The sequence below is a fragment of the Meleagris gallopavo genome, chromosome 5 (assembly GCF_000146605.3).
Source record: "Meleagris gallopavo isolate NT-WF06-2002-E0010 breed Aviagen turkey brand Nicholas breeding stock chromosome 5, Turkey_5.1, whole genome shotgun sequence".
Lineage (NCBI taxonomy): Eukaryota > Metazoa > Chordata > Aves > Galliformes > Phasianidae > Meleagris > Meleagris gallopavo.
The window spans coordinates 37837019-37850478 of NC_015015.2; the positions used below are offsets into that span (position 1 = coordinate 37837019).

General features: G+C 44.2%; 1 protein-coding gene across 3 annotated transcripts in view; it reads left to right on the forward strand.

Moving 5' to 3' along the window:
* Positions 1 to 540, forward strand: part of ESRRB (estrogen related receptor beta) — a 161586-nt gene extending 161046 nt beyond the window's left edge. For all 3 annotated transcript variants that reach the window (XM_019615760.2, XM_019615765.2, XM_019615766.2), the window contains one exon: positions 98 to 540. In XM_019615760.2, the coding sequence (XP_019471305.1) occupies positions 98 to 342 (245 nt within the window). In that variant the 3' untranslated portion in view covers positions 343 to 540. The remainder of the gene's footprint in view (positions 1 to 97) is intronic.
* The last annotated feature ends 12920 nt before the right edge of the window (positions 541 to 13460 follow it).

Sequence of the window (13460 nt, forward strand, 5' to 3'; positions counted from 1 at the left end):
AAAAAAAAAAAAAAAGCATCTTTAGCTGAAATACTGGAAAGTGTTTCCTTCCTCATGTCTGATTTTCCTGTTTGCTTTCTCTTCTCCCTCCCCCCAGACTCTATGCACATAGAGGACATGGATGCAGTGCAGAAGCTCCAGGACCTTCTCCACGAAGCCCTGCAGGACTACGAGCTGAGTCAGCGCAACGAGGAGCCCCGGCGAGCAGGGAAGCTGCTCCTGACCTTGCCCCTCCTGCGGCAGACAGCCGCCAAAGCTGTGCAGCATTTCTACAGCATCAAACTGCAGGGCAAGGTTCCCATGCATAAACTCTTCCTAGAAATGCTAGAGGCAAAGGTCTGACAGCCCCAGTGCCAGCCGACAATGGCCGGGGAACAAACTAGAAACAAAGATGCAGACAACGGAGCAATCCAAACAGCAGCAGCAGCCACCGCCGGCTTTTATCTCCAATCATTTATTATGGAAGAATTATTTAATGTCTATCTGTCGGCGTGACTGCAGAATCTCATGTACAGGAGGGGGAAAACTCTTTTAATCAGTCACCTGTTTCTCTTTTTTTCATTTGTTTTCTCTGTGGGAAATACCAGAATATGCTCTTGCACTTGTTGAGGCGGTCGCTGGGGCTCAGCCCCTCTGAGCGATGTTGCTCTCAGCACTGTGCCAGCCGCCTGGTCCCCAGCCCCCTCCACCAGTGCTGGAGAGGGAGTGGGGACTGAAGCAGGAAGAGATGAAGAATAGAGTCAATGTAAACTTTGTCTGCTTGTGTTGTGAGGGGTCAGATAGAAAGGGAAGCAGCCAGGGTCCTTCCTTTTGTCACCCTTCTGGCTCTAACGATAGGGCAGATGCTCCTTTGGAGAGGAGCAGTACTGGACCTCTCCTGATCAAAATGGCTGCCTCCCAGGCTCCTCTAGCGCCAGCTAACACTTGTACATACAGGCCCCACTTCTTACCGGGAAAGATGCTCCTAACTGTGTAAGATACCCTGCGACCTTGTACAGTGTGTCATTACGCCTGGCTAGTCCCTCCCATGTGCAATCCCCGCAGGACCCTGAAGAGGCAGGATGTATGTCCCTGAGAGAATGCAAATCTCCTTTCCCAGGTAGTGAGAAAAACAGATCCTGGTGTAAGCTTTTGTGCTGGGTTGACTTGATAATCTCTGCATCCTCTCCTGTGTGGTGCTAACTACAGTTCTTCTGCACTTTTCACCCTGTAGTATATAAAACCTGCCTCTTCAGTGCAGCTGAGTGCCATTCCCCACTCATTCCTTGTGGCAGAGAGCACAAGGCTTTGTCTGCATGGTTACCACCCGAGTATAAATACACCCCAAACCAGGGCTTGCCTAGACTTCATACAAGTAATAGATCTTTGCCTCCACAGAGACTTAGGCTTATTGCCAAATACTAGTTAGAAATCAAAGGAACCGCTTTTTGGGGGAGACAGCTCCTGAGCCCAAGACTGCTTTTTTTTCTTTTTTCTCCTTCCTTTTTCTTCTTTTTCCTTTTTTTTTTGTGGCAGCCTAGGCAAATAAGCTTAGAGGTTGGCGTGGAACCCCCAGATCCAATATCCCAACTACTGTCTTCCCCTGCCTCATCCCATTATCCTCAACAGAGCAAAAAAGCTAGCATGGATTATCCCTGGACCTGGTAAGAGGTTCTCTCACTGATGGAAGAAGGGATATACCTGACCTCAAAGTGGTCAGAGAAGAAGTGGTGGAACATTTATTTACTCATGTCACTAGGTTTCTACTGTGTCTGAGCCTTAGTTTAGCTCAGCTGGCTAAATCACAACTGCTGCATTCTCAGTATTCAGAGGGGAATTTGGATGGCTTGAAAAAACTATCTTGGTATTCTGTGAGATTTTATTCTCTTGGACACTTTGATCTGAGCCAGCCTGAGCTGATGAGAGAATGTATTGTCTGTTTGGTGGTGAGTGGCATGACAGCAGAGGTGAGGAGAAGCCTCTGATCTGTATTTAAGACACCACCGCCTCTACTGCCTCTGCTCAACTTAGGCTTACATTCCTGGATAACCCAGGTGGTGTGACCTGCACAGGAAGCCTCCCAAACTGTGGAGTGTGATCAGGAAGATACTGCGTGCTTGTTTTCTACTGGAACTGAACATGTATCTCAGTGTAAAGCTCAGGCTAGTTCAGAAACTGAGGAAATTTGCTGCTACTGAGCTCTCAGCTCATGTTGCTAGCCCTCTGCTGGTCCTTTAGTTAGTTCAGTTCCATCCCGTCTGAGTTCTCCCTACACTATACAGTCATAGCTACTCACCCATTCTGTACTCACTACATAAAGGAATTCAGTCTTGCTTCAGGCACATTAGTAAGCCAGCAAAGACCAGGAGTCAGAAGGCACATGGGAACTGGGATTGTTTCCATGCTCAAAGCAGTAGCAATTACACAGGGGCCTTGTGCTTTGAACAGATACCTGTGCTTCTTTTCACCTTCACCCTTCCAGAGAGAGCTGGGGAGAAAAATGACAGCTTTTGGTTGCGCTTACAGTCTCTGTATCGATCTGTGAATGAGAGGGACCAAACAGAAATGCAAGCCTTCACTAGAGCCACTTTGCAGTGTGTTGCAATCTGGCAACTCTTTCTGGCTGTGGCATGTATATTCTCACACACTCGCTGTGCTGTGCTGTTATCTCTAAGCAGGACTCACTTGACCACTGTTGCTTCTCTGCTGAGTCCCACTGAGCCCAGCTGCAGCACACTGTGTTCCAGCCTGCCTCACAGCTGTCCCAAAGTGAGCTGAAAAGTTCCTAAGAAGCAAGTCTTACTCTGCTGGGCCCTAGCTGGGAAGGTCTTTTAAAAAAAGTTCCAGGGAAATTTTCTCGAAGTAACTCTGCTTGAGCAGGGGGGTTGGACCAGATGACCTCAACCATTCTGTGAGTCTGTGAAAAGACTCCTCCAGCTTTGCTGAATTTGAACTTGGGCTTGCTTTCCAGAACAGAGGGGAAAATAACCTAGAAAACATGATTGTAAAGGAGGGCTGCTGAGTTACCTTCTAGCTCACAGCAACTGCTGTCTATTTAGAGGCAATGGTTGCGTTGGCAGAACAATATAAAGATACTAAATTCATTTTTTTTCTGAACTTTCTTTCTCCATTAGAGCTGCATAATCTTGGAGCCCAACTGGATATCCCCTCATTGCTTAAAGGTAGTAGGCCTGGAAATTTTGCTGGTTTGCTTCTGAAACAGGATGGGAACTAAACCAGGCAGTAATTGGCATTTATTTGTCTCTCTATACCAGGGATGCAAACTGTTTCTCAAGAATGGGGACAGAAACACCTGCCTAGATTTAACTCTTAAAAGACTTGTACCATCTTTAGTTGGGAAGCAGTGCAGGTCTCTTTGGCCTTTCAGACAAGTGCAGGCTTCACATGCATCTCATCCCTTTCCAGTTTCTCTGATCTGCTGTGAATCAATAGTACCAGCATGCTGCCACAAAAGAGGAGCATGTCCAGCTACGCAGCAGGTCAGGCTTGCAGAAAAGGGTGACATCTTAGTGTAGTCCCCTCAGCGAAGTTTGAAATAGGAAATGAGGCTTCAGCAACTGCTTAGGTCTTTGGATTCTCATAGGCTCTTACAAAGAGGTCTGGAGATGTGGAATTCAGACATAAACCGGGAGGTGGGTTCTGGTCAGTGTTTCTCATGCCATACATTTGTAATATGGGGCTAACAGAGTCAGCTCCATACAGCTGTCCTTTTGCATGGGGCAAAAGATGTCAGAGTTTGGACCTCGGTTTCTGTGACTTAAAGAAAAGAAAAGCTAAACTGTAGAGGTAAGTGTGTCGGTGACGGTGAATAAGCATGCAGCTGACATGCAGTGAGTACGGTAAAAGCAGCTCTAGCCCCAATATGCATGTGCAGGTAACAGAAACCATGTACCTGTGAGCCACTGCAAAAAGGCAGATCTTCCCAAGTGACCAGTTCTTCTGTTTTGGGCACATTCTTCTCTGGGAACAGCAGTCTCAGGCCTGTATTGCAAAATTAATTTCATGGGGATCAATTAAAGGAAAGGGTAAAACACTACACAAAACTGAGGTTTCTGGGAAAACTTGGGCATTACACCTCGCAGCAAAACTGTGAAGTTACTGGAAAGTCCCCTGCAACAATCAGAACCTCGCAGTACTGTTTGCACTAAGGGGGCATTATTTTTGTCTTTGTAAGCTGTCATTTTTTTTTTTAAACAATTAACAAATTCACCAGAAACATCTAAGCAGCTATTAGAGGGAAAAATCAATGAGGAAGACCCTAGAATGTAACTTGTTGAGCTTTTATTACCAATTGGAGCTGAGAAAAAGTGCTTCCACTTTGTATCCACAAGCTATAATCAATTGTATGGCCAATTGTATGTTCTTGTGGCTGGCTTATAGAGGGAAGCTAAAGAGACAGAGGCTGTGAGATTGATGCAGGGAGTTATAGACAGTGAAATAAACAGTATCTACTTAACTATTATCTGCTCCTTAAAAAAAAGAAAGAAAGAAAAACCTGTGAAATAAATAAATTGTATTCTTGTGGTACAGGTCATTTCAAACAAAACAAGAAATAAAACACAGAAGTGTAAAAACTAATCATGACAGAGTAATGTTTATTGTATTTAGAAAATGCTCTGTTCTGTCTCTCAGGATGCACAGAGACCCACTGAAAGGGCTAGGGTGGGGGAAGGCCTCATTTATGCATGCTACAGAAAGGAAGGGAGAAGAGTCCAACCTCTCACTTAAATGCCCTCATTTTGGTGTTTTCCTATATTCAGACATAAAATCCTCAGCAAGCTTCTGAGTTTTTTTAAGATCAGCATGGCTGAGGGCTAGTGAAACAGACACTGTCGTCAGTATCTGGCACAGATTGGTCTCTGCCACTCACTCATTTTCTCTCCACTGGTGCAAGGAATAAACATGAGCTAGTGATGAAAAAGCCTTGAAGTTGTTCCAGTGAAAAACAAAATCTCTAATCATAAAATACATCATTGGCTTAAACCCAACAGTGACATCAAGAGTGTTGCAAGCACTGCAGCAGCTGCCCAGTGCTGATGAAGTGGGTTCAAGTGCTGAAGTCATTGATCTGGTGGTGAGGTGTCGCAGAGGGCAATCTCACTTCTATTTCAAAAAGTAGGGAGGGAAGAAGGTTTATTTAAACACATTTCTCTGTCTCTCAAGTTAGAGGCACGTTTAACTGCTGGAATATGTTCTTCAGCTCCAAACAGTTTGAGGTGGTTGCTTGTGGCTACCTGCACCCAGAATAAAATGAAAACAACCAGTGTTTTCCTCCTTCCAACTAATGTATCAAACAATTAATGAGAGCAAATATTAGGTACAGAAAACTTCAGCATTCAACTTTCCAGTAAAAAAAGTGGCAGTTTGTGCTTTGAGCCTGTTTCTTTACAAAGCCATTACTATCAATTTGAATGGCAGCGTGGAAAAGCCTGACCATCTCTGTCCGGGGAACAGGAGGAGAAACTGAGCAGTGTGCTGGGGGCTGGACAAAGCACAGGATGGTAAGTCACAAACGAGCACTGAGTTTAGATAGCCCAGCAAAACACAGCAGCTCTGGTTCAAAACATTGCTGGCTAGGCAAGCCAAAAACAATGACTCAGAGCCAAAAGAAGTGCAGCCAGAAAGCCTCTTTACATAAGTGCTAATCAGCTTTGAGAGGACCAGCATGGTTACAGCCTTCTGTGGGCTTTGTTCCATAGGGCTTAGATAAGGCTAGAAAGAGCTTCAGCTCTGGGAGTAGCAGTATCCAAATAATGACAAGCAGGAGCGAGGTCACAAGAAAGACCAGAACTGGCCAAATGCTCAAAGCATCATTTGCAAGAGAAACTGAGACAGACAACAGCCACCACTGACACATCAATGACTGCTGAAGAGGTCAGTGCTTCACTGAGCCCTTCCAAAATCTAACCGGCGGCATGCTGACGCTGGCCAGAAGTCTTCAGCAAACTGTCTCTGGGCAGGACACACTGCAGAAGCAGCTGTTCTAGCTCAAATTACAGGGCCAGGTCCCTCTTACTAAAAACAGCCAGCAGCAGATGACCAGAGAACAAAAAAAAATAGAGCACTCAGGTACAAAACTACAGCTCCTGGCCATTTACAGAGTCTCCTGAAGATAGAGATGAAGTCTCTGCATTTAACCACCCCTGCTGGTTTTTCTTACATGGATTTGTCCAGCCACTTTTCGAGATGATACAAGCATTCAGCCTCTGCAGCAGCAATGAGTTCTGTGGATCACTGCTCAAAGAAATAGCTCCTTTGCCTGCTGTGGGCATGCCATCAGCTATTCTTATTTCATGCCCTTACAGCTTGCATTAGAAGGCACAAGGAACAGTCCCATACTCACTTTTCCCTACCATTCACACTCTTTTAAATCTCTCCCAGTTTCACCCTCTGTCATTTCTTTTCAGGGATGAAGGACAGCTGCCAGCCTTATCCCTTCACTGAGTACACACTGCACAAATTAAATTAGAAAAATGGGATATTGAGAAAGGCAAGTGGCTGCCTTGGGGGAGATGCTTTAAAGGCAAGTACACTGTCCCCATCCGAGAGACATACAAAGCTCTCTTCTGGTATCTATCCACACACAAACATGCACTCACCACGTCTCTTAGCTATATTTTCATTCACAGCCCTGCTGAAGTTCAGGTTTACTTTCAAAACAGCTCGCAGACAAGATCAGCCTATGCAAACCCTATTTTCCTAACCACAACAAGGTGGGTGTGGCCTTTTCCCCAGCAGAGCTTTTTTCCTCCATTTTTCCTCCATCTCAAATAAAGGAACTAAAAAGACACTTCAGCCTTTATCTGATCTAATCCTTTTGTTATAGGAGAAATGGATTTTTAAAAGAGAAGATCTTTAGTGCATTCCTTGATGCATCAAATAATAGATTTTTTTTTTAAATGTATTCCTTCCTACTGCACTATAAAACTTGATTTCTGTTTAGAAATCCCAGCTTTCTAAGTAAGTTCATGAATACCTGACTACTGCTTTTCTGAAACGAACACACTGAGTGTGCCACCAAGAGGCTCAGCATCGAGTGAATTACTTTGGTGAATGAAATAACTATACATTTTGTTCTCGGATTTCAAGTGGCATTACACTTTCAATATGCTTTATCACACATCCCCCACATAACTGCAGTCATTGAATAATAAAAAGCAGAACAGTGATCAGATAAGGAAAAGCCATGACAAAGCAAACTAAAAGCACTTTACCTAAACTGGCAAGAATCAAACACATTTAATAGATGGGTTAGAACATAGCAGATAAATCATGTTTTTACTCCATATGCCAATTAAGTGCAATATGTAAGTTATGAATAATCTCTCTGGAGTGAAGAGTGTTGGATTTGGAAGGAATATAATCTAACTGAAGCCAAAATTTTAATCACCTTCAATAATTACATTTCTAGTATTGTAAATTCTTTTCTATTGCAACATTGAAAGCAGTCATTTGTGCAAGTAATTTTCCATGACCATTTACACTATTAAATTCGCACACATTTGAACCAAACCCTTGTTTATACCTTTTTGCCAGTGGTTAATGTTACTATAAATCAACAAATATTTTGGGTCAGTCTTAAGAAAGAAGTACAATTTCATCAGATATTACTGTATCTAATGAACCCCTGTAACCAAGCCTGGGATTATTACTTATTTCCCCCACTGCTTTTTCATCCAACTATAAACATTCAGCAGCATCCTAAGGGAGTGATGTTCATGGGGACTGTATTAGCATAGGCATCCCCTTTTCTGGGTGCTATTCTCAGCTTTGAGCACTTGTAGCTGCAGAAAATCCTGCACTGCTACTGCTGCTTCTGTGTATTTCTTCTTTCCAGCACAACTTTCTGGCTCCTCATGATTGAGCACTTACTGCTAATGTTTGGTATGTTTTGGTTTGTTCACTCCTCAGACAGCCTCTCTCCTCCTGCCCTGTTCCTGACACACTGCTCAAGTCAGTGGGAAGGATGTCAGTGTCTATTCAGCTTCCTGTGCCAGCTGACCACACCAAGCTGTTCTGGACCACTTCCATCTGGAAGGAGGGTCACCCAGCTTAACAGGACCCATTGGTAAGGCTCTGTTAAAACGTGCTGGCATTCCAGCCTTGAGAAGAATACAATTCATCAGAAGTGACACTCCCTGTGTCTAGAGGATGGTTAGAGAAGGGCATCTGCAAAACAGCAGTGATACTGACACTTGGGACGGGGCATCCTTTCCTTCTCAGGGTTCCTGTGCAGGTAGGAACAAAGTACAGGCCTCAGACACAGCCCACAGTCAGACAGGATCACAGCAACTTCTGTAACAGGTGCAGTTAATCAGAGAAACTGTGTCAAATCTTCCTGGTCAGTGAAATATCCTGCTTCCCTAGGGCTGCACTGCAATCCAAGAGGGCCTCCAAATCCTGCCTGCATAAGGTAGCAGAGCCATGCAGCGGGGCAGAACTGCTAATGTGTGTTGTCAGTGCTAGATTAAAAAAGCAGTGCGCCTATGATGCTGTGTTCATTTGGCAAAGTAGTTATTAACCTGAATTGAGTTACAGCAATTACAGAAACACCACTGTGCTCACATTCAATGATCACAGAAAGCTAAAGCATTTTACAAATAAATCACAAACACCTTCTGAATATGTTTAGAAATGAGCAGTCAAAAGGAAAGGACGGAACCAGGACATACACTTCCCAACTGTGTTTCTCAACTTTTTTTTTTTTTTTAATTTAAAGAGACCATTCACCCTTTTCAAACAACAAATAAAGTGCTTGGACTACTTGGTGTCCCATGTACTTGTAAGCTATAATGAAGAGCAGGGGATAAAGAAATTCTCAGCAGATAGGCAAATAAGATGTTTCAGTTTTACAGAAATTATCAGGTAATTATTTTAACAAAGAAAATCTCATGTAATATTTAAGTAATGGAAAGGCAGATGTGACCTCTTTTCTGCAGCTCTCTGCTAAGCTGCAAAGCCTGTGCTGCAAGCAAGGTAAAGCTGCTGGAGAGGAGTGGAAGCTTCCTACCTGAGTGCACACTGAGCTCTGTCAGAGTGGCTGAGGCTGGATCACCCCACTGCCCAGCACAGCACTCCTTCCTGCACCCATGGCTGTGCCAGCTCTTCGGGTTGGGGCCTTTCTTCCCATCCACGGCTGCTCTGCACGTAAAGCAGGCAAGTAGTGAACCTCTTCTTTCCTAAGGCACGCTGCTTACAAAAAGGTATATCCTGAAAAGTGGCTGAAACCTCAGGGAAGTGTTGCCTGGGACTTCTCAAAATGCTAAGACACTCAACTTGAATCAGCTTGGACTAGGATTCAAGAGTCCTTTTATTTCTTGTCTTGCTTTTCTCACAGAACATGCCCACAAAAGGTGGTGTTAATGATGCATTCTGAAGTTTGTCATTCCTATGTGTCCTGGAGTGTGCTCCTGAGTTTATTTTATCAGTTTTCCTGATATTCTCATACATTAAGATAGCAAGGATACCTGTGCAGCCTGACTGCTGCATGTGTTACTTAAATAAATAAATTACCACAAGCTGCCAGTGAAATACCATGCTGAGAACAAATGCTGTCACTTCTTTGGTGCAAGGTCTTCTGCTCTGCTGGTGGCTTTTATCCTCACATGCCACCACACTAAATGCCCTTTTCACCGAGCCTGGCCCTCCATTCTCCACAGCAGAAATTGTTCACCTGACAGATAAACACTGCTCCTCTCAAAGATGAAGTGAGTCAAAAACAAACTGCAACAGAAACTGTCTGGGCTGCTGTGTCTACAGGTAGTTGCACTTTAGCTGTGATATATGAAGAGAGAAGGGCTAGCACAGCTGGGACAGTAATGCACAAGGTGAGCAGAGCTGGTGTCATAGAATCATAGAATGGCCTGGGTTGAAAAGGACCACAATGATCACCTGGTTTCAACCCCCCTGCTATGTGCAGGGTCGCCAACCACCAGACCAGGCTGCCCAGAGCCACATCCAGACTGGCCTTGAATGCCTGCAGGGATGGGGCAACCTCCTTGGGCAACCTGCTCCAGTGTGTCACCACCCTCCATGTGAAAAGCTTCTTCCTAATATATAACCCTAAACCTCCCCTGTCTCAGTTTAAAACCATTCCCCCTTGTCCTATCACTATCCACCCTCATAAACAGCCATTCCCCCTCCTGTTTATATGCTCCCGTCAAGTACAGGAAGGCCGCAATTCAGGAAAATGTCCTGCTGACATCTCCACCACAACTGAGAAGTGAGATAAGCTCTTTCATGAGCATCCATCAGGTAGGTAGCTACCCAGCAAGTCAGAAACATACCATACCTTTGAAATGACAAGGAGAGGAAAGGTCTGAATTATAACACAAAAAGAGCGTTCAGCAGTGTCCCAGGAACTCTGTGCTTCGGATTTGGCTGAGGATTCAAAAACTCTTTGCAGTTAGCTTTATGCTTTATAGTTACTGCAGCTAAGCAAGTTAGAAAAAACATTTCTTCCTTGTTAGTCTTCTCCCTATATAGTCCCTTTGTAGTTTGTAGTGCCTCTCAGTGAGAAATAACATTATTTCCTTGCCAGTCCACACCATAGGTACGTGCTTATTTCTGCTGGGATACTTCTCATGATTAGGAAGGCTGCTGCCTTCGTGCTCACACATATTTTGAGCTTCCAAGGAGAAAAAAGTGAGAGAAATAGGAGAGAGTAGAGAAAACATGACACAGTTTGCTACCTAACTAGTTGGCATAGCTGGCTTTATCACTTCTTCATCTGGCTGGCAGGAAACCATGACACAGACATGCTTTGCATCAGCGAGAGCACAGTACATGAACACGAGGCCAACAAGCTCCTGGCCAATAAGGAGAGAAGCAACAACTAACAATGGAAAACACTCAAATCACTTTGTTCCTCACCTTCTCCCTCAAGATGACTGACTGAACTGCTCTTTCCGTTCCTAGAATGAATTTTTTTTAACATTCTAACTTAACAACTTTCATAACTATCATGACTTTGTTTTCTTTTCTAGCTAAGAAATCAGAGCTCTAGAATTTTTCTGAGTTGATATTAACTCCCGTGCATCCACATAACAGCAATACAACTCACTTTTACTAAGACTACTTAGGTCTAAATTTTCCTGTTTGGATTTCTGAAAAATTAAAACACCCCTTCAAAGGTCATTACAGTGCTTCTTTTTCACTTTAGTCCCAAGTCCAAGTGGATATTAGGACTTATAAATCTTGCGGCCTTTATGACCTGGGAACTGGAGCATCTCTGTGCTTCCCTCTGAGTTGCCGCACACCTCATGCCTTACAAATCCGCAAGGGGATGGGAGCACCAAAGCACCAAACAGCTCTAATTACCTCTGGAAGCAAGCTGTCACTCAAACGACAAAGAAGTTCGCAATCATTTCTCCCAGGCCACATCACTGAGCACTCAGACCATCTGAATACAATACCAAATAGAGCAAGACGTGGGCAATATGTTATTTGTGCAAAGCTGAACTTGTCACGTTTGTAAAACGAATATGGTGTGGCATGAGATGAAAGGCCATCTTCTCCATAGAGCTCCCACATTCTATGGAGCCAGACAGTTTGTGCCCACAAATGAAGTGCCTAGCTTTGTAAAACTACAAAGTTTTCAGACTCAAAATGAGCAACAAGCAGCACATTGCAAGTCCTCTGAGATAAGCACAAGATGAGAAATTAATGGCAGAATGAGTGAAAATAGGTATTTCCTCTAAGCAATTTTAGATCTCACTGGAGCACCAGCAGATCTCTATGAGTTTTGTTGAAAGTGCTGAGCCCTAACCAGGGGCAAACCAGGAGCACCTCAGAGCAAAGAGCACTGGCAGCCTCTAGAAAATGCTCTTTTTGAGACCTCTGTATGAGCCATATAAGTGACTTTTATTATCCTTCCTCCACAGTCATCCCTGCACTCCACAGACAAATGGGAAGAGTGAGTGCAGGCCTCAAGGAACTCTGCAGCTTAAATCCCAGATAAGTCTCTGCAGCTGTTTGAAGTGGGTTACTTTCTTGGCAAATTCCCTTTTGCTTTGAAAGGGAGGAAACTGCATTTAAAATAAAAATAAAAAAGCAACAGTGTTCTTTGCAAAGCAGGCTGCATTCCCTTGTTACATACAAGCCCTATTCACCACAGATACAGTCACTTTGTTCCCTTTGCTTTTCCTTCAAACATATGTTCAGCTCACCCAGTCCTCATAAGACATGGCTCAGGACACCATGCCAATGCAGAACTTCATTTGGATGTGTCTATCAGTAAAATCCTCAGTAGAAATTGGAAGAAGGAGTGGTATCTTTGCTTCTTTTGAAGTTGGTCAAGGAAGGTGTATTTACGTGTATATATACACCTACATCTATGCAGTACTGCCCAGGTGCTAGCCTGGGTATAAACTTGACCTTCCTGATGGAAAGCCCATTGACTGTGACACTGCCACACAGCGCCGAACTGTCCACAAGCAACTTCACAAGCCAAGACACACAAGAGGCTTTAATTTCTTCCCCTCTCAACATAAGGTGGAGTCAGTGACCTTCCGTTCATCCTATCTGAGACTCCCCTTGAGGCAAGAGTAAAGCCATTTCATGAAAGAGAAGATATGCCCTATGTTGGCACTGGAAATCCCACTGAGTGACAGGGAACAGTTCCACAGCAATTGCTTTGTTTAAAATGCAAAATGTGGATGTGTTTAGAGGACGTATCAGCATCAATCACTGTATGCAAATACTGCCTGTGAAGAAGAGCTTCCCTGTAAGTCTCTTGTCGCTACCCTAATCGAGTTAACGCCAGTGACTGAGGGCATGTTGAACGCTGATGGGCTGCTGATAACACTGTCCCAGGAGAAGATTAATAAAAAGCAGCAGGAGTGCTTAGTCTGACCAGGGCACAAAGTGAAAGGTGAGAAAGGGGGGGACAGCGATGTCTTTCTCTCTTGCAATCACTGCCTATGGCCGCAGACCAGAAAAAGAAAAAAAAAAAAGAAAAAAAAAGAGGGAGGTCAACAGTCAGCACAGACAACATACACTGACTTAGACAGCAGACACTGCTGACTTGCAGTCTCTAGCTCCCTTCACAGAGGGCACATGGACACCTAAAAGGTATATAAGAAAAGCAGCCCTGCTGCTAATCTTAGATCCACTTATAAACTGAATTCTGTGCCCAGACTATGGAAACTAGAGTTTTGGATTTGATCGGAGAAGACAGGCACATTACAAACAGGCCCTGAGAGCCATCGAGGTAAAAACACCCCACAGCTCCTGTGCCAGCTCTGCAAGGCACATGACAGCAAGGCCCAGTGCTAAGCTGCCCGATCTTCTGGAACTGAGGATTTCCGAATACTGAAAGCAAGGCCCTGACCTGAGCAAATAGATCCAGCTACAGGGAATTTCTCTGGCAAATGCAGCTGTTGGTGCTTCCTGACAGATGAACTGTAAGTACTGCTAATGATAGTCATTAGCATCATTCCCTCCCTTTCTAAGCAGACAGA